The sequence below is a fragment of the Notolabrus celidotus genome, chromosome 7, assembly GCF_009762535.1.
Source record: "Notolabrus celidotus isolate fNotCel1 chromosome 7, fNotCel1.pri, whole genome shotgun sequence".
NCBI lineage: Eukaryota > Metazoa > Chordata > Actinopteri > Labriformes > Labridae > Notolabrus > Notolabrus celidotus.
In genome coordinates this window covers 10473705-10496318 of record NC_048278.1, presented here as the reverse complement: position 1 = coordinate 10496318, position 22614 = coordinate 10473705, and the positions used below count along the sequence as shown (strand labels likewise).

The 22614-nt window shown below is 39.3% G+C and overlaps 1 protein-coding gene across 1 annotated transcript in view; it reads right to left on the bottom strand.

The window, feature by feature from the left end:
* Positions 1 to 22614, bottom strand: part of LOC117815956 (VPS10 domain-containing receptor SorCS1) — a 148348-nt gene that overhangs the window by 119797 nt on the left and 5937 nt on the right. The window contains 1 exon segment of the mRNA XM_034687979.1: positions 7114 to 7181. Coding sequence (XP_034543870.1) covers positions 7114 to 7181 — 68 coding nt within the window.

Below are 22614 nucleotides of genomic sequence, written 5' to 3'. Positions count from 1 at the left end.
CAGCTAATGCAAAGAGGCGTAATGTGTGCTCTCCTTCTGGTCTTTGTTAAAACTCTTGCTGTTGCAATTTGTATTAATTGCAGTTTATTTATTGTGTTCTTTGGAAGACCAGACAGGAGACCATTGCAGTAGTCCAGCCTGCTGGTAATAAAAGCATGCATTAGTCTCTCTGTGTTGCTCAGAGAGAGAAACGGCCTCCCTCTAGAAATGTTCTTTAAATGATAAAAGGTTGTTTTGGCGAGAAAACGAACATGTGATTTAAAATTAAAATCAGAGTCAAATAAAACACCAAGGTTTCTTGCTTCTTGGATTAAGACCATGAACATTCAGTGTGGAGGCCAGTTTCTCTCTCTGAGCCTTTGAGCCAATGACAAATACATCCGTTTTGTCCTGGTTGAGCTGTAAAAAGTTATGTGACGTCCAGGTTTTAATATCTGAAATGCAGTTAAAAAGTGAGTCATCAGGAGACACGGCCACATAGAACTGAGAGTCACCAGCGTAGTTGTGGAAATGTGTTTTTGCACAGTGGGGATATCCGGCCCATTCACTTAACTACAGGGGTGCCTATTGTTAATAGTTGAATTCCTTGTTTTCCTCACTCTGCCACATAGTGCTCCTACAATCCTGGAGCACTTTGTGTGAGTGTGTGCCTTTGATTTTCCGAGTTTTACTTTGCATGTGTTTTCTGCGTCTGTTTTTGATTTGCATTGCTTCATGTATTAGCAGCGTTGTTTAGTCCACGGCGTGTTTCCATTGTTGCATTTGGAATTGACTTTTGTGTGAGCTGCACAGGTTTAGTAAAGGCAAAACATTTTCAGTCCTTCTTATTTATCACTTGACACTATAGTCCTCCTCAGTTTTTAGAGTGTTTCTATAGCCTTCGGATAAGTGTGTTTACTGTTTGATCACTGTGTCCGAGCTGCTCAGCACCAAATGGCAGGGAAAGTTTGCAACCTGCTGAACTTAAAGGAACAAATAACAGCTAAACACTTGGGAATTTTCTATAAGAGGATAAAAAACAAAATAACTCTGAATGAAAACAACATTTTGTATCGGCACATAAATTAAAATAAGTCCTTAGCCCTACCACTGTGTAAAAATACATTGTTTGCTTACGTGTTTGCCAATATCAACTGTATAAACTAATGGTATATTTGTTAAGTGCTCAACCTTTCCCTCAAGTGTCCAAATATTTAGGTTTGATACCATTTTAACATCCTATGTGTAGATATTTCTAAACTATCTAAAGAGTGCAAAGGTAGCAGCAATTCCTGCTAACACTCATCACTTTTGAATAAAGTGATAGCATTAGCAAGTTGGTTTGTAATTTTTTTCTTACTCGTCCTAAAAAATATCTGCTAAAAAATGTTTCACTCAAGAGATTAAGGCATGTCATTTCAAAATGAAAATTGATACAAAACGTATCAATCTTTCAATGTCTGTCAGGATAAAGACATACACACAGGATTTTTGTTCTTTTTCTGCCTCACAGCTTAAATTTAACCTTGGACGCAAGGCATTAAATGCTCAAACTTGCAAAGGAGTCTGGTAGCCCAAATTTAAACATACAAAATTAAGCTGACAGGTATAAACCTCAGTATACAGGTACAGCTCTTTGACAGATTTTCCATATCAAATGTGTCCATGTCAACAGCTGTTGCAATAAAAAGAAGAGGACAGTAAGCCAAGAAAGTAAATTGACTGCCACAGGTGGCCTTGGTCTTTATGTCAATAGTTTATGATCCGACTTGGTTATTCATACTGTTGTTTCACTGAGGCAACATAAAAAAAAGTGTCAACTGCTGTTAGCCTGTTTCAATGTGAAGTTCTCCTTAAGATTTTCCCTCACCTTGCTTTTTGTAAACAAGTTATACTTATTTCCACACTGAAACTCAGTGAAAAACAGTACGAGAATCATCATGTTTTAATGCTTTGTTGAAGCTATGAGTCTCATACCCACTGAAACATTCACCCGAAGATGCTACTTTTTTCTTTACAGCACCATGGCATCAAATAAAAATCATTTGGAAGTCTTGTACATTTAAAAAAAAAAACATGTCTGCCTCATTATTATTTTATCTTCTAGAACTTGTTACTTTCCAACTAGAAACCAAAACTATAGCTTTGGTTTGAATAAAACTTGCTCCCTTGAATACAGCAGTTTAAAAGTTTAAAAGTTGAAAGTTGGAGTAGAGCACTTTGATCAGGTTTGATGTTTATTATTGTTTATCAGAACTTTTTGAACCCACTTTTTGTCTCGTCTTGTTATAAACTCAATGTATGTTTTCATGCTTTCATATTTGCATACATATTTACACTATGTATTCAATTATTCACAAAAATGTGCACATAACTAGCTTTAGATGTTGGCTCCTACAATTTCTAAACCAACCTCAGAGGATCGGAGACCCTGAAATCTAAAGTGTCCACCAGATCAAGTGTGATTGTGGGGGTTTAAAATATCCACTCAACACATCTCAAAGCATAATCTGATGAAGCTTAGTGTGAAACTTTCGCTTTCACACAATTGGTCTGGTTTTTGTGAACTGACGTAGACCGGTCATCTCCTTTAATTCTTTATTAGGTAATTTATTGGTCACTGCCAGTTCCATATACAAAGTATGGTAAGAAATGTGATTTGAAATGCTACAGGTGCTTAGAACTTATAGTACACAATCAGTAAATTATTTGGCATACTTAGTATTACAGATAACTGTATTTATGGGCATAATACTGTATAGGCACCATTGGAGGCATCACTGATCCCAGTAGGTGGACTATAGCTATTACATGCAATTTGCTGGCATGGATGTTACAAAATCCTATATTTTTAATGTGTAACTCTTGAGTTGTTTAAAGCTGGGGTTGGTAGTCTCGGAAAACTAGCATGAGCTCACATGCACGAGCGCCGCTGATTCACTACCATATGATCGTGACTGATTCAAAACCGGTCCTCACCAAAACATTATCATAGTGAAAGTTAAAAACACAAACTAACATGGCTGATGTTAGTACTCACAACTGTCATGCTAGCATTATCCAGTTGTACTGGTGACACATTATCAGGAGAAAAGGTATAATGCATATGAAACTGTAACAGCTCTACTGTTTGTTAGATGTGTTCAGTGTAGATGTTCTTAATTCCTACAGTGTTGACAGTGAAGGCATCAGGAAGGGGGCAGGGGTGTTAGAGGGTGTGAGAGCGGGAGAGAGGAGAGACAAGAGGAGATTGTGAAGTTTTTCATTCATTCAAACATTGATTGTTGATTTGTTGGTTGGCGTGATCACGGCCGACAGTGACCGCTTATTAAAAATCAATGTGTTCATGGATCGGCTCGTCATCCCTACAGCGTCCGGACGGACGCTACAATACATCTACATTTTCTGTAGGACTTACTAAATGTCATTAATTATTTTGCTTGTCAGAGCCCCCGTGGTGAGAGCTTTTTAGACTCTGATCTGGACTACAGTCCTGAGCAAAGCACCTCATCTGGTCAGAGCGGACAGCCCCGAAGTCGAGCGAGAGGGGCAGTAAGTACAGTCAGGGGAAGCAGAGGCAGGGGACGGGGACTCGGAGTAGACGCTGGGGAAATGTACGCGCAGGAGGCGGGCAGAACAGCAGGACGGGATTTGATTGGTTTAAAATTTTGGGACCCAAAAACGGTGATTGGTTGGTGTTTTCCCAGGTTTACTCCGGCTGTAGATAGCAGCTTTTTTTTCGCTCTTTTTTAAGAACACATTATGTATTAATCGCCATCAGGACATAAAGATCATTTTAACCAGTATAATAAAAAGTGTATCTAAATCTGACTACCAACCCCAGCTTTAACTTTAAAACATGAATGGAGACAAAACATCTCAAGGCTAATCACTCATATTGTCTTTTCTCTAACGTTCATGAATTCTTAACTACAGTCATGGCCAAAAGTTTTGAGAATGACACAAATATTACATTTTCACAAAGTCTGCTGCTTCAGGGTTTTTAGGTGTTTTTGTCAGATGTTTCTATGGTATAATGAAATACAATTAGAAGCATTTCATAAGTATCAAAAGCTTTTATTGAGAATTACACAGAATTCATGCAATAAGTCAATATTTGCAGTGTTGACCCTTCTTTTTCAAGACCTCTGCAATTCTCCCTGGCATGCTGTCAATCAACTTCTGGACCAAATCCTGACTGATGGCAGTCCATTCTTGCATAATCAATGCTTGGAGTTTGTCAGAATTTGTGGGTTTTTGATTGTCCGCCCGCCTCTTGAGGATTGACCACAAGTTCTCAATGGGATTAAGATCTGGGGAGTTTCCTGGCCAAGGGCCCAAAATCTTAATGTTTTGTTCCCCGAGCCATTTTGTTATGACTTTTGCTTTATGGCAAGGTGCTCCATCATGCTGGAAAAGGCATTCTTCATCACCAAACTGCCCTTGGATGGTTGGGAGAAGTTGCTCTCGGAGGACGTTCTGGTACCATTCTTTATTCATGGCTGTGTTTTTTGGCAAGATTGTGAGAGAGCCCACTCCCTTGACCGAAAAGCAACCCCACACATGAATGGTCTCAGGATGCTTCACTGTTGGCAAGAGACAGGACTGATGGTAGCGCTCACCTCGTCTTCTCCGAACAAGCCTTCCTCCAGATGCCCCGAACAATGGGAAAGGGGATTCATCAGAGAAAATGACTTTACCCCAGTCCTCAGCAGTCCAGTCCCTGTACCTTCTGCAGAATATCAGTCTGTCCCTGATGTTTTTACTGGAGAGAAGTGGCTTCTTTGCTGCCCTCCTTGACACCAGGCCTTCCTCCAAAAGTCTTCGCCTCACTGTGCGTGCAGATGCACTCACACCTGCCTGCTGCCATTCCTGAGCAAGCTCTGCACTGGTGGTGGCCCGATCCCGCAGCTGTAACACCTTCAGGAGACGGTCCTGGTGCTTGCTGGACTTTCTTGGGTGCCCTGGAGCCTGTTTGGCAACAATTGAACCTCTCTCCTTGAAGTTCTTGATAATTGGATAGACGGTTTACTGAGGTGCAATCTTACTCGCTGCTATAAACTTCCCTGTTAGGCCCTTTTTGTGCAATGCAATGATGGCTGCACGTGTTTTCTTGCAGGTAACCATGGCTAACAGATGAGGAACAATGGTGTCATGCACCATCTTCCTTTTAAAGTGTCCAGTCACTCAATCATGACAGATTGATCGCCAGCCTTGTCCTCATCAACACCCACACCTGTGTTAATGTGTGTGACACCTGTTTGTCATTGAAATTATGTTAGCTGGTCCTTTAGTGGCAGGGCTGAAATGCAGTGGAAATGTGTTTTTGGTGATAAAGTTCATTTTCAAGGCAAAGAGGGACTTTGCAATTAATTGCAGTTGAGCTGATCACTCCTCATAACATTCTGGAGTATATGCAAATTGCCATTATAAAAACTGAAGCAGCAGACTTTGTGAAAATTAATAGTTGTCTCATTCTCAAAACTTTTGGCCATGACTGTATGTGGTTAATCTTTATCCATCTTTGATCTTACTTTTGGGTCAAGATATTCTTCTCTGGTGAAAATTGTTTATATCTGTGGCACTCTGTTCTTTGGTGAAAGTAACAAAAATATGTTTTCTTTCTTTATTTCTTTCTAAGGATCCCCCTCAGCACCAGCATACAAATAGGCTATTCTTCCTGGTGTCAAACATATATAATCATACACACTTACACACAATACAACACAAAACAAAACAAAGAAAGCCACAACCTAAAAGCAAAAACAGCTTCTCTCAAATAATAAAACAGAACGCACAGGAGAGGCAAATTAGCCTCCAGTTCAGATACATTATGCAAAAAACATACAATTATTGTCACAAGTCTTCAAAATTCACACCACGCTTCAATTTTCTTTTACTTATATAAATGTTCACACGCACACACACACACACACACACACACACACACACACACACACACACACACACACACACACACACACACACACACACACACACACACACACACACACACACACATACATTTTAGTAACCATAATACATTGTCTGAATTATCTTTCTAACTATATATTTAGCCAGCATATGTTTAGACACATTATTTACTAGAAAAATGTAAAAAAAACTATCTTTCACACTTTGCTAAATGCATATTTAGCTATTATTCAAATTAACACCTAATTTCATTCTCAGTTTTCTAGTTCACTAACTCAGATGATCTTTGATTCCAGTTGATGAGATCCTTGAAGATACTGATTTAATAAAGTCTTTATTACCTTATAGATAAGTAATAACACTGGGAAATAATTCCATCCGGTCATGGCTGTGTACAGGACTGTTCTGTTTTATACCTGTTCTTACCTTTGGTAGAATGAACCTTTTATCTGTTGCACATCTTGTTTGATACTAATGTTGAGCAAACTGAGAAGACAATCTCTCATATAATGGCTCTAGTGTATACCTCTTAGACATAATATAAAGCCTAGGTATAGCTCTGTCTAACAGTGAGCCAGCCAAGACTGACGTGCATGTTATGACGTGCATGCATTAGTTCTGTAAGAGCACTGTAAAGCACAGCAGGCCGCTTTATTATGAGCTTCTTGTATTTTTTATGTCTTTCATTTTAAACTGATGATGACTCAAACAGAGCATATTTGGTTATGACTTTCTCTCTGTAATGCAGCCACATGCTTCCTAACTACTGCTAACAAAGTTACATCAGAATGGAGTCAGAAACGAGGCTGAGGCTGCGAGCAAGGCTGCGCTGTGTTCAAGGCTGGTCAAGGTAATTTACGGGATAACACTGCCAGCTCCAGCAGCAATGATTAGTGACTTTCATGTGAGGGATTTCTGCCGCCCAAAGACATTGAAACTGATTGAGGACATGCGGCTGTCTTTTCAGAATGTTGCCTCTTTTCAAGCTTTGACTGTTTCATTTATTCACATTATGAGATCATGTGAGTGTTCAGTATTTCTAAGAGCAGAGCTTAAAGCGGTTCAAACCACAAGATTAAAGACATCAAAAAGTATGGAATAAGTCCAACATTCCCCTCTGACCTGTTCATTGTATCAAACTTGTAGCTGCTCCAGGCTTTTCCACAAATGTCATAGAGTCATGTTCTGTGATTAGCTTACCTCCAAAGAGAACTCTCAGTCACACTGTTCAGGTTGAAATCAAAGAGTTTGGTCAACATCAGGATCACCTGCAGAACAAGACAGAGCATAACAATAAATGCACTGGCCCATTGATCAAATGTGTGTCGTGCAAGTTAATGAGTATAAATACAAAAGTGACAGGGTGGAAAACAAATAGCAGTCAAAGAGCTATCATTTCACAAAAACACATTGATGAATTATAGCTGAAGTATTGTTTGGGCTTCAGAAATCTTTCACCTTCATAGTTTCCATACAAATGTTACTCATAATTTCAAAACACCAACATGAGAAAAATAAACTAGGTTTATCGGTTCATCAAGATAAACACGTTGGAGTTAATTCGCCATTTGGGGCCATGAAACCAATGAAGGAAAAAAACAGGGAAGCATGTGGTTTTTTTTCAGTTGAGTTATGTAAAGCATCAATATTGATTAACTAGATGTTTTTCACATCCCGCTTTTTGCATCAAAGCAATAATCAAGCCACATGCTTCCTGTATATCATGTTTCATTTCCCAGGTGTGAACATCAGGCTTAGTTGCTTTTTGATTGTATCCCTACATCAACCTTTGAATTTCCATTAAATATCTAAGTCTGAGTCATGTCACTTACAGCCTCAATCTCATGGGCCTGACAAACCCATTTCAGGGGAAAAAGGATTTTATGCACCATATGATAGAGTGTGGACTGTGTGCAGGGACATTTAGTGTTGCCTCTTTATGAAAAGGTTTCTTCTGCTTAAATGTGCTTTTTCGACTAGAAGTTACAGGAACTTTATTTCCTGTGGCCCATTGTTCAGTGTTGCTAACTTAGCGACTTTGTCGCTATTTATAGTGAGTTCTCAGACCCCTCTAGCGACTCTTTTCAAAAAAGCGACTAGCGACAAATGTAGCAACTTTTTTCTGGTGTTATTGGAGACTTTTGGAGACTCTGAAATGAAAGCATGTATCGTTCTAAAGGAGCAACGGCTCAGTCCTAGTCCCGCAGCAGTCCCTCGTAGCTGCAGTCAGAGCAGAGATGTTAACCCCTCTGCGTCTTGACTGCAAATGAATTGTGCATGTACGAAGACACCACTAGCTGATCCATTCAGTAAGTTAATGTAGATTGTATACAATAAATATCTTGAAAATGATATTGTTGAAAAATTAAATGTTTTACTTTGATTTTTTTAGGCTCCTTATTGTAGTTATAAACACATTTAGGGTGTTTTTAACTTAACTTTTTATCTCTCCCTCGATGTTACACGTCTCTCTGACAGCGTCTATTACAATTCCCATTATGCAAATTAGGTGATGACGTCATTTAGCGACTTCTAGCTACTTTTAGGGCAGCCAACAGCTAACTTCCTCACTGAGGAGTTGGCAACACTGCCATTGTTCACGTTTCCACTGAGTCTCATGGACAAAATGCTAATCAGGCCAGTGACGTATGCAGGAAAAAAAAGTAATTGCACTGCATTACCAGACCAGTAGGGGATAGTAAGAAAAAGAAAAAGTCCACTCCACAAAGATGACACCATAGATGAAACAGACAGTCATCGTCATGAGCGACACTAGAGTTAGCCTTTAAGTAGGAATGTAAGGATATATCACAAGACGGTAACAAATTGATACAAATAAGGGTAGATTAAAATCCATTCAACAAAATTTGTATTGCAATATTATTCTTTTTTAACAGTAGAAGACGCTATCTGCATTTCAAAAGTGTGCAGTGGTTTTATTTGAGTTAAAACACACCTTAAAAATAAAAGAGATTAATTTGTTTACAAAGAAATATAAGACAAAGAAAATATATTGCAACTGTCCATATCTGAGAATTGAAATAAAATAAGTTATTTAAACTTTGAGTTGGGGCCAATCCAGTTTTCTTGAAAAACATTACAGAATCGTGAGTGAATCATATCGTGAACTAAAAATCGTGATTCAAATCGAATCAGAGAAGATTCGACTTGTGCTGTTTTTCATCATGCTTTATTGCATTGCAACAAATTGAAGGAGACAAGCACAGGTTGTAAGCCATTTCAACAGAGCTTAAAAAATTGGAAACGCTAGACTTAGATAGATTTTATGAGCCATGGTAGAGATCGACTGGTAATTCGGAATGAAGCGTCACCCTGTTAACTTGCGTCTTCCAGGCAGATTCATAACTCACAAACATCTTTAGATTATCTTAAATTGTTATCTTCAAGTCAAATATCCATGAAGAAGCTTTATAAAAAAAAAACATGTATCCATCTTTATAATAAATACTGTTTTTTATTACAGTATCAAATGTCACGCCTAACTGAACCACTACTTCAGACCTGTGTGTTGAGCCCACATGAACTTAAATGATGAACACATAGGCCACATATTTTGATACAATACAGTAAACGATTGATTCACAAAAAATGTTTTAAAGCCAAGCTAGAGCACTTAGGAGGAAATACCTTTGAAGCTCTCAAATATTTACTGACTGAAACTTTTCAGTAAAATTTAATTGATTAAATTTAGAAAGCATATCAAGCATATTCAGACTTTCAGTTTTTTTCTCAATCTTATCTTACGTCATCCCTTCCTAATTATGGACAATGATCCTGTATGCATGCAAAGACTAAGCTAAGCTTAGTCTAGCTGATGCAAGTCTCTTAGAACAAATGAACATCAGTATCTTATGAGTAAAATCCCTGGTTAAACATGAACATTTATTCACTGAGGGTCATGAATTTAGTGCAATATTAAATCACTAGCTAAAGCTTCTAACGTATTACTGCACTTTATCTAGCGTGTAGGTTTGAGGAGCATGGCAACAAGCTTCAGCTGCCATTTAGCTGTCTTAAAACCACATCCTCCTTTATTTAATTTGAGACCTTGACAAGGTTTGATTTTTTGACACAAATCATAGTGTGAGATGAGGTGTTGGTGTTTTTGAAAATCTTTGCCAAGCTGAGTCTCAGCTCATTTTAACACCAAAGATCTACCCACACATCACTGCGAGCTTGTGAGAGATCCAACATGCATAATACCATGCATCCCATTGTTTAACATGATCTCCTCTAATTGTTTCAAACTCATTACTTAATCATATCAGAAGGGTTTTAAACACTCCACTGTTAATATTCCTCATACCGCTCACACCCTCTAGGTGTATGGGATGAGGGAAAGTGGGTCAGCCAAAGTCTTCAGGGAAAAACAGAGGCAGAAACATCAGATTCCGCTCGGAGCATAAAAGAAGTAAAGCAGCACGGAAACTCACAATCTATTTACTTTGTGACTGGAGGTGTATTTGAAATGGAGAAAACTCGGAAAAAAGCAGAAAAGGCAAGAAAATCTTCACAGGGAGTGCTGTGGTTTCAGTTTAATAAAGTCTTTTTTTTGTGCAGTTTCCTGACTGCTCCTTCTCGTGATGTTGATTACTCTGAAAATCTGTCGGTATATTATGTGGTGATTTTGACAGTTATCTGATGACCCTTGTGCACCCTTGTGTAACCGGCGGCACAGTAGTCAGGTGATGTGGCGTGGGTGAGGAGAAGACGCTGCCCATGGAGAAACATCATTCGCATAATACTTTGCCTCTAATATTGCGATACATCCTTATCTCCTGCTTTGCTTTCAGGAAAAGAGCTGTATGTACAAGGCGATGGATGCAGATACTTCCACTGCTCAGGGAAAAGTAAACAACTTGTGTGTATACATTTTAAATCTGTTACCTTTAGAGCCTCGGGGGAAAAAAATCCCCAGAGCCTTATCTTTATGTAATATACGTTGGCATGCTCATAATAAGAACCCAGAAAGTTATAGAAATTAGTCAAATCCAAGTTCACACAGGCAAAATAAACAGACAACAAACATGAAAAGTGAAGATAAAGTCTGCACACTAGACGCTGCTCCAATGCCAATTTGATGAAAAACATCCACCAAAGTACTGTTTCAGGTCATGTTAGTACAATCATCAATAGTTTACATACTGTGTATACACAGTCATACACACACATGCATACACAGTACACGTATGCATCTACTCTGAAATGGATTCATAATACAATTAAAGTTGATAAACTCACAGTAAGTGGAGCCAGACCTAGCCCAATGAGTGAGGCTACAAAGTACGTGAACAGTGTTACACATATTAACTGATTTCAGCAGGTGAATGACTCCATCACCTGAACCCCTCAAATTACATGACTCAAAATCTGGGAGAACCGTTATAATGACATGTCATCAAACCAGCATTAGCAGCGGGTCAAGCAGGTGTGGTTGTCTCATTTTCAGCTGCTGAAGTTGAATGCTGTTAGAGGGAGTTATGCCTGTCTGGCCCCATTACCTCAATTTTAAAGCACATTTGTCAGATTTTGAAAACTGTCACAGAGCACTTCAGCTTCTTTTAGTGATCATTAAGTCTGCTTTAGTTTGCTCTGTATGCTTGATTTTTTTTTTTATTCAAGAAATTTAAAATGAAAATGAAAAACAAAGGAAAGGATTGTATCCATCGTCGTTAACTCAAGAACAAAAAATGAGTCTGAGCGTATGAAACAAGCAGCAACCTCCAGTCGTAAGAATTGAAGCCAATGCAGAACTGCAGTTCTTCGAGTGTCCCCTTGAGGCTGGCTCCAGAAGTACTAGAAACCACATACACACCAATTCAACAAAGCTGATCTTACCAGCAGAAATAAACAGGTTTACAGGCTGGTACAAAAGACAAGTGTAGTCTGAATAGCTCATTTATCTATCAGCACACACTGTACGGGGGGTGCATTTTTTCATAACGAAGCAATTTCGAAGATATTAAGGTTACAAGTTTTCCATTATGAGAAGCACAGCTGACTTGACTGACAGGTGGGGACAATGTAGCTGTTGGCTAGGAGGGTCAAAGCCCGCCTCTTTACCTCACACAAGCTTGACAGAAGTTAGGTTGAGTTCAGCATTTCCAATATGGCTCCCGCTGAAGATTGGCTTCAAAACAGCGCTTCAGAAACAGATGGGTGACATCACGGATACTAAGTCCATTATTTATACAATCTATGGTTTGAAATCATCATACGTCTTCTCCAACATTGTTGTTGAAACGTTGACACCGGAAGTCTTGCCTTTGATTAAGCATTGTGGGAGAAGTAACAATAAGCAGCAGCAGTGTCCCCAAAGTTGTCTTCTTATTACTAAGACTGCTGTGAGTGCAATGAGAAAAACACAGACACCCAGGGTGGTTCTGTGCATCAGACGCTGAGCGCTGGAAATGCTAAGCTACGTTGAACTTATTTAGAAAATAGGCACTGCCAAAAAAAAAAAAAAAAAAGCAGTTAGTGGACAAATGCCCTTAAGTCTTATTTTAGTGTAGCACCAGCTAAAGCCACAGGTCAACTGATGCTGTATGACTATGCTAATTGCTCCCTCTGCATTGGATTGCAAAGCATTGTTTAACCCACCATTCAGTGATCAACATCAATGAATTACTCTCAGCTGGCAGGGCTTCTGCTTCCTCTGTTTCTGACTCAGACAAACATACTGTGTAGAATTGCACTTCACCAATTGTCATGTGCATATTTTGTGTGTGGAGTCAGGTAGATGTCAATGATGCATGTACTGCCACACCAACGCAGGGTCGATATATGTCCAAAAACAGCAAAATGATATACTTTTATATGGTGTTTCTCATTGATTGGGAGGTTTATTCTCAGATTTTAGTCAACGCTCCGTGTGACCCTAAGTTATATCATATACACATTTTTCAGCCAAACTTCCAGAGGCTTAGAGTCAAGTGAACTGAGCCAGCCGATATCCAACTGTTTCCCCTTGGCCTGTAAGCCTTTTGATACCTCCTCTGTGTGTTATTGAAGCAGCAGACAAGCCACTGTGTGACTCGTGTGACTTTGTGAAACAGTTCCACCAGCATGGGGTTCCTGTGAGTACAAGCAGAACAGATGCACCTTGGGTAGCTGAATTACATTGCGAGGTTGGGGGCTCCTGTGATCAGGCTTATTAAGTATGCGTTAACATCTGCAGCCCCCCAAAACACCTAAAACATGTGGTGCACCCCGTCCACCTGTGGCTGGCAGACTGTTGTTGGGGATATTTTGTGGGAAATAAGCACCAGCACAACAACAAGTAGTAAAAAGGCTTTGACTAAGAGTTATTCAGGAAGGAGCTGGGCGTGTTTTAGCACGTGGAGGTTTAGTCTGGGGAATGAATAACCTTAAATGTCCGGACTAGACCTTTGCATGCTAATGACTGACCAACTCCATTTAGCTGCCCAGCTGGAGGCTGAATTCATACTCGCCCCACGCAGCTTCTCTCTTTCTCCAAATTCCCTCACTCTCTTTTTGACCCAATCGCTCCTTCTGCTTCCCTCTCCTGTCTCATCTCAGCACTATTTTTTCCTGTGAGTCTGTGTGTGATATGAAGGTGAAGGTGAGGGTAATGGTGCAATTATGTTTTTAACACATCTGAGTCAAGCTCCAGTGTGTGTATGTGTGTGGGTCAGTGTATACGTCTGGATGGAGGTGAAGGTGAGAGAGCAGTTATGCTTTTACAGCTCCTACTTTCCCTTTTGGCTTGTGTATCTGTTTGTGTGTGTCTGTGGGTTTGTGTTTGTTTGTGCGTGTGCTCACAGTGAGAGGTAATTCTCCGGCTCCAGACTGTGGATAAAGTCCTCTAAAAGGCTGGAGTATAAGCTGAGTGACTTGGCTTCATTAGTTGAAGGGCAGTGTGCGTACGGGCCCTTCTGTCTGCCACATATGGAGAGTTTGTGGGCAGTCATCAGCGAGTGGCCCTGTCAGATGGGCTCCCACTGGAAAGTGCATATGCTCCATCACTGACCATGCCAATTAAGCCTGAGGGCTTCTCTACTGTAAATACTATGATGGGGCAAGGTTCCCCTCCATCAGGGCCAGCAGAGCCAGCCCCTGGACACATACACACACTAATTTCTGACAGGAGATGGGCAGAAGACCATGACCATATTAGAACGAGACAAATCTCAGCTTGTGGCCGTTTGTTACAGTTAGAGAAATGGGGATGTAGTGATTAACTCTTGAGACCCCAAATTAACTCAGAGCACACTTGTGTACTTTACTAGTACTTTTTCTTTTGCACTAACTTTGAGTTCTTATCTATAAGTTGAGGTCTGTTATTATTTTCAAAGAAAAACAGACTGTGTAGAATTGCACTTCACCAATTGTCATGTGCATGTTTTGTGCGTGGAGTCAGGCAGATGTCAATTATGCACACATGCAAAACTGCCACACCAACGTAGGGTTGATATATGTCCAAAAACAGCAAAATTATACACTTACATGGTGTTTCTCATTGATTGGAAGGTTTATTCTCAGATTTTAGTCAACGCTCTATGTGACCCTCAGTTATTATATCATATACACATTTTTCAGCCAAATTTCAAGAGGCTTAGAGTCAAGTGTGCTGAGCCAGCCGATACCCAACTGTTTCCCCTTGGCGTTTTCCCCCATTTTCTTCTGCAAGTCTCAAAATGGTTACACTGATTAGTATCCTTATTTGTATAAATATATGCTCAGTGATGCATGTGTGTACTGTGTGTTCAGATGCACAGAGGGGCAGAAGTTGCATGAGCTTGATGTGTCCAATCAGTTGAAGAATAAATGCTTAAAGCATACAGTATGTGTGAGAAAACTGCCTCTAACACCCCCATGAATTACCAAGAGAGTTAATCCTGCACCTCACATAGCGCAGCCAAAGTTTCCTGCTACGATATGTTTATGCGACATTATCAAAGCTAACTTTTTATGGTGTCACCAGATACATATTTGTTTGCATTTTTTAACAGCAAAAAAGAGGTGCAAATGCTATTGTTTGAGGTATGAGACCTATCATCTGTAGGAATTAGTACTTTATACCCAACAGTTACCCTGCAGCGTTTCCAACCTGCAAATGTAACCTGACAAACCAGATAGACAAATCTAACACAGCAGAGCCTTTTTTTCTACCCTCACTCCACAAGACAGATGGACAAATTACAACATGAGAGCACAAAACTGTGACGGTAAACACTTTTTAAAGTTTGCCAGTGAATGCTGAAGCTAACAGCTAACACAACTGAACATATGCCACTTCAAAGCATCAACACACACCTTTGCAGACAACTTCCAGACGTACCGTGTTGTTGTACTTGTTTCAGCTGCTGTTTCTGTGCTGTGTGTTCACATTGGTGGATTGCTTAAACAAATGAGAACTCCATAATAATTAAGGACTTATATAGTGGAGGTGGTGTTGTGCTTTTTCGTGATTATTTTGACCATGGTAACAACTCAAATATATGATTTATCATATCTTAAAGGCAAGTTCAGCAGTTTTAAACCCATGTTGATCTAACTCATGACCTGCACAGTAAACTGAGATTATCAGCGACAGGATTGGGTATTTCTTTACTCTGAATTTTAGTGCCTACATCAGATTTTCTGTCAGAAAGATGGGTCAATATCAGTCACTCACCCTAAAGTGTCTATGTAAAGAACTCTGCTGGCAAATTTAGCAATGAGTTAGTGCTCAAGTTTTTTCTTTAAATAATTTCTTTTTGACATACCGTTTGTTCGTATGTCTGATACTGCAGCAGGATTAGCGAAAAGATGTACATTTTCTCTTGAAGTGTTGTTTATTTTTTAGAAACTCTCACTGTAATGAACCAAAGTTTAGAAACTTAAGTCATTTTCACGTTAAAGTTAATAATTTGACGTAGTTTCAAATCAGTACATTTTTTCATTACTCTGCATCCTGCAAAAAGTTGACTGAACAAAGAAAAGTGGAATGAAAAAGAATATCGGCATTCCATCTATTTACTTCCACAGAGAATGCACACTTTAGCAAGAGCCAAACTGCAGTGATAGGAGGTGATGGTGCTCATGGGAAATGCAGTCTCCATCCCAGAAAAAAAGCCACCGATTAAAACCAAAGGAGTCCCCAGAATCAACACAACATCAGAACATCTCACTGTGCCTTTAAAAACCCAAAGTTTAGATCAGTCAAAGAGTCTCTACCGGGGACAGGATTTTAAAGGATAAAGAACAGAGTTCAAAGAAAAACTTGAATGCATCTTAGGAGTTTGTTTTAGGAGGATTCCAAATGCATAAAGAAAAAGTGCAGTGATATTAGTCATGCAAAGGAAAGCCTCAGCTCGGGGTAGGGATAAGAAACAACTGTGTCTGTGCAAAGCTTTAGGTGTTTAAAATATCTGCCTATTATTTCTTTTTAATCAAAAGTATGCCTTTGCTGCTAGCAAACACTGTTATCTCCTATACTGTTGGTAATTGTCCTTGGATGGAGGAGGGAAAATATCATCATGGATCAAAATACCCAAATGTGCATATACAAACAAAAATTACCATTTCCTGGGGCATAAGAAGGCAGAATAAACAAATATGAAATGCAAAGTATTAGCACACATTCTGAAGCTCCCAAAACAGGAAAATGTACTTGGTTCATGTTCTGCAGGGCATTATGAACTATTTGTTTTTCTCACATCTCATTTTTGTAATCACGTGAGACCAGATTTCCCCAGGGGGGACAGATCTCTTTGCACTGTTTTCATTACTGAGGAGGAAAAAAAGGAAAATGATCCGCGCACAGGAGACGATGCATATATTAAGAGGGACAAAAATAAAGTTTCTTGCCGCATAGATGCATTTAATGAAACTGAAAACTGTCTAACAGTTTCCTTTCTTTTTAATCAATGACTTCATTCTGTAATGAAGACTGGAAAACACTGCAATGCACACATATAATGATGTAAACAAGTTTCACCGGCCCACATCTCCACATAGCTCAAACTGTCAGGCTCACGGGGATCATCGAGCCAGGAGCGTTCCTCTCTGTGGATTAGCCTGTCACATCTTCCTTTGGAAATTCGCCACTCGAGCCTGTCGCTAATTTGAAAGCAAACATACCTGGGAAACAGAGTTTTCAGGTGCATGTCATACATCTAAAAAAGAATATGTCTTCTTCTGCATCAAAATTGATCAAGACCTGTCAGAGGTGTGAGTCCCAGGGAAGATATATTTACTGGAGCATACTGATGTTCAGCTTCTTATTAGTCAACAAGTAATCAGTCTTCCGTGGCCTTGTTTCACCTAAGTTTGTTCAATCTTCATTAGAATTCAATGGAAATCTTAATTCAAACAGCAAACCACAATGTAGAGTGTGTTATCTTGCGCCGCCAAATGATTAGAATCTCTTTACACTCCCTAGAAAACTTCTCAAGGTAACAGAAAACATACAGGTTTTCTATTTCTGATTCAGGAGCAGATTATTTTCAGACACGTGTTGTTTACAGAGATGCTCACAGAACACTCAGAACGTCTTTGTGATACCTGCAGTTTCATGCGTTGGGTGTTTGATCCACACAGACCTGTCACCTTTGAGTTGTTTGTTTTTTTCAGATGATGATCCATCCTTAGGATTCTGAGCAAGTGTTCCTCTGGATCTTTAGATATTTGCTGCTCTTAATTGGTTGTTAACCCACTTTGCTACTTATAGATTTCCTTCCAAAGTAACTTGGATGGATTCAGTGGATGGAAATGATTGCAGTTAAGTAGCAAGTCTTTCATGTGTGGAGCTGCTGGTGCATTTTAAAACATGAAAGGCATAGGACGACATTAAGGGGATATGGGGTGGTAATAAGCTATAACTGCATGCAGGGAAATCATTCAATGCACATAAAAATCACACATATTTTTTTGTGTTGACAGTTTGAGAGAGAAATCTCGTCTCTTCATCTCACTTTTGCCTTTAAATTATGCAAATATCTTCATGTATGTTAACGTAAAATGTGTCAATGTGTACAAGAGAGAAGCCATACATGAATTCAAGTCATTAATACATAATTATCTCACGTTTGCATATCTCTTCACACTTACTTTTAAACTTACTATTCAAGAAACTTAAACAGCTCTAACAGAGTGATTTGCATGCACAAGATGTATATTCAGGTAATAAATCACTGTTTAGCTCTTTGTCATAAGAGGGAGATAACACTTGACACAATTATTGAAGAGGAAATTCATGGACACTTGTCTCGCTGATAACGCACACAACATCACTCCCAGTGTGTTATGTGCTTCTGAACCGAATATAAAGTGAAAAAAATTCTTGTTTTACTTTAAATCTGAGAGTAAAGCTGTGTGCACATGCCCAAAATTCCTGAAAACTTCCTGAAATCTTTTGGGGTGGGCTTGATGTGTGAAAGCAAACTAACAACATGTCCACACCTTTTTAGACACCTTGCACTATTTTTAGTCACTTCATTGGATAATTTCCACTTGAAGTTGTGGTGAGCTGATGTGAAAATGCCGAAAAGGATTTTTTGGTAAGGTAAACAAAACATGTTCAATTTTGTTGCAAACCACATCAAATAGTTATCTCAACTACCTGCATTAAGTTTGTTGTGTAAAGTTGGTCTCATTTCACAAGCTAGGTTGAGGCTCGGCTAAATTATTTGAGTATGCTTCAGGCAAAGAACGGGGTCTCAAACCCAAATCTACAGGGGTCTTCCACACTTTCAATTTCCCACATGTGGCGCGATCTCTCCTGTCCTGTGTGGATTTGATCGCCCTAAAGGTGAGTATTTTGTTTGACTATTGTATTGAAACTCTAGCTTTACAGTTGGTCAATTGATGGTGAGTTGATTACCGGTTAATGTAACTTTAATTTGTTTAGGTAGTTTAATAAGGCATGGTCATTACCAATAATTAGCCACCTTGAACATTAGCTAGCTACCTTGCAAGTGGGAAAACAGTGCAGTAACGTGCAGTAACACAGGTACATTTTCTGAACAAAAAATAATAAGTTGCCACAACTTTCAATTGTAGAACTCAAAACTTGAAGTTACACAACATATGAATGATACGTTATCTCAACAAAAACTAATCAGTTGGCTCAAATGTAAGATTTCTAATTAGCCTCAAAAATCGAGTGCACAGTTGCCTTGAAATTTTGCGTTTCACAGCTTTTTCATTTTAACAGTTCAGGATAAGAAACATCCAAGATTTAAAAAGATTGATTTTCAAGACAAGAAAAGCTTATAACTGCCTTGCAACGCCTTCCAATTTGGTTACGTACTGACACCACACCTTTCCTGTAGAACACTTGACAGTACGACTTTACAGGTTCAATGTGAAGTTAGCAGAGAATGAGAGGGAGATTGCACAACAAGAAATGTTTTTTTACTGTAACCTGATGCTGTTCAACATTTAACATAGCTTCCCTGCTTGCTGCCAACATGATTTATGACAACTTCTTCCAACAAAATTTTAACAGGGACTGTACTAAAGAGCTTTGCAAGCAACTTCCTTCACCAAATAGCTGTTCTGGTGAAAACTCCAGTGAAGAAACAGATCAGGATTTGGCTTTGAAAATCATTCCAGAAGTGTTATCAGACTTTTCTTTTCATGCTTGTGACATAAATCTAGCTGTCACAAAGCCAATACAACCCTTGACTTCATTTTTTGTTGTCTAATTTGGCTGAGACCTCCTTGCACCTTGTCTGAATTCAGTCTGAATGCTCTCATCTATTAAGATGCACATAAAATCAGCCAACATACTTCCTGTGTGAAGCCCAGGTTAAGTGAACTTTATAAACATGTTTGAGAGGTCGATCATCTTCCCATTTCTGGTTTAAACCAAAGGACTGAAAAGATCACTTGAATCACTGTATCTACTGTATCATTTTTGCTGTTATGAGGGATATTTTTTTTATGCTGCAATAAATAAAAAGCATACATCAGAGTGTTGCTTGCTAGACAATCAAGTCGTGTGAAGTTTGTTAGAACCGCTGAAGGCACCGCCTCACCCCAGAGAGATGCATTCATCCCTGAGCGGAGTAACAGAGTACATCAGGAGTTGTTATTAAATTAAGTGACAGTACATGTTGTGGAGAGGCTGCTGAGACCTGAAAAATAAAAAATAAAAAATCTCTGTCATGTCATCATTTTAGAGTACTTGGAAATCTCTTATCGTATACGATGAATAGATTGATGGCCATGAACTCAGCCAGAGGAATCTTACAGCTAGTGTGGATTAATTATTCAAATTGGCATTGTCAGGAGTACCACTGCTCGGCTAATAGTTAAATCAGCCTTTAAAAGAATTTGAAATAGCGTCTCGCCCAGCCAAGACGCTGTGGTAACAGAGGGGAAGAAAAATAATTTGTCAACTCCCTCAAAGAGAATCGAGCCTCATTGATTTTTCTTAATTTCATCCAGTCCGGACGCTTTAGGGCTGAGTAGCTGTTGCCCAAGGCGATGCAAGATTAAAAGAAGTCCCCTCAGGACCTGCCTGGAGAGCCAACCAATGGTGGTAACTAACAAGCTCTTATGTTTTCTCCCATCTATCTCTTTGTTCGCATTATTCAGAATTAAAGATTCCCTCTTCTCATCATTTGCATTTGATTAGAGGTGATTAGACGAGGCTGTGATGAAGAAAGAAGCTCACCTTTCTTCCTCTATGGCTTAATCAACTCAGACAACAATGCAAAACTGGCATTGACCCTCTTTTGTATTTTTTTGTCTACTCCTCCCTTTGAATCATCAAAGCCTTGTATAAATTTCTCCCACGAATGCCAGAGCGGTACATGCAATTATTTTTCTCAGATAAATGTTGAGAAAGACTGACAGAGCTGAGCGTGAATGTAGACAATGAGACAAAGGTTATTACAGGAGATAAACAGGACATTCAAGGAGGGAGGTTGAAGCGTCAGAGTTGTATAAACTTTAGCGTTTCATCACATTTGTCATGCAATGATGATGAGAAGATCAAGTTGAGCCTGAAAGCAGCCTTTCTTCTGCACATGTGCTGTGAAAGTGGAATGAAAGCCCATTCAATTCTTGAGAGTGTTGAATTAGACAACATATTCCTTACAAAACCCAAAGGATTGAGTATTACATGTGCAGCTCTTGTTTTTAAATAAAGCAGAAATTACACTTTTTATTCAGGAAGGTCAAAACCAAACTGTCGCACTTTCCTCGAGCCGCCGGTAGCTCAGTTACCGTTGGCATTTGATCTGTCTCTTCATGATACTAGCCCTGACCAAGAATTCAACCCAGCCCACACAGGATGTCGTTCAAGGCCAGGCTGTCTGGCCAGCTACAGCTTTGGCTGCAGTGATCATGTACAAGCTGAGACAGAAGGCATGCTGGCTCGCCTTTTAGAGGGAATAAATCCAAGGACAAATGAGCAGGCTTGGCAGGACTGAAAGTGAAAGGAAAGCAGGCGAATCAGAGGAATTGAGTCGTTTCTCTCTTTAAGTATCATCAGTAGAAGCTCAGTGGCTCCTAACCACAGAATCCTTTGCAGACAGTGCAGTCAGAAGCATTGATCTGGATGGGTGTCATTACCTACAGGTTAATGTACACGACATGAGTAAACATGATCAATGTCTATCTGCTGTGGCCTTCAGTGTGAACCGTGGCTCAATAGAAACTGCTTGTCTTCCAGCTCTGCTGGGCTTATTTGGAGAGTGTTGCATCGTTTATCGCCTCAAAGGTGGTCTTTGAGCTATAAGCCCTCAGCCTTCATAGAGCCTGAGTATACTGCACATTTTTACATCATTTAGATGCCTTTCAACTTCTAACTGGAGCTTTTTTAAAACAGCTAAACCATCAATGCATGAATGAGACATGGCAAGGGGAAACTAAAAGAACATTGTATGTCAATTTGTAACATGATTGGATATGTAGATATGACAAATACTTAATAAAGATGTAATGAACATGTGACAAAGTTTGTGGAAAAATATTGACACGTCAATAAATCTACAACTTCTTCATGCTAACTACAGTACCCTGTTGGAGCAGATTGTGCACAAAATGTAGTGGCATCAGAAAACAAAATAACAAACCATAAGCATAAACATGGTCAACTCTATAAAGATAATACAGATAAGCTGACTAATAAGAAACTAAATTGATAACAGGATCAGTCTGTTGGGACAAAGGGAAACCTACAGAGGGCGTGAATGAACCCGTATCTCTATTTTGTCTGTACCTCAGCAGCATTGTAGATAAGCTCAACGTGTTTCCTGAGGATTCAATAAATAAATGATGATTAAAAAGCCATACTTTTACCATGCAGGAAAAAATAATGATAACCAAATGGCAACCAAGAACATATTCAGAAGGAACCAAAATAGCTTGGGTATTTGCTGATTGCAAAAAGAATGAAAATCTATTTGTCCAATCCTGTAATCTTCAAAGACAATACTACTATACTGTTAAGACTTCCTGTCTTTACCTGCAGAGAATAATACAACTCTGGAGAGTTAGCTTGAAGATTGATAAAAATACAGGTGATGACTCGACTGACAGAAAGAGAACCGAGTTGCAGAAGAAGGTATTTGTAAATGGGCTTCACTTTCAAAGTGCTCTATCATCTTCCAGCCACTCAAACACTTACTCTAACTGCCACATGCACCCTTTCAAACACACTCCTATACTGATGGTGGAGGCTGTTGGATGCATACCTGCCCACTGATCGCAGGTTTTCGAGCA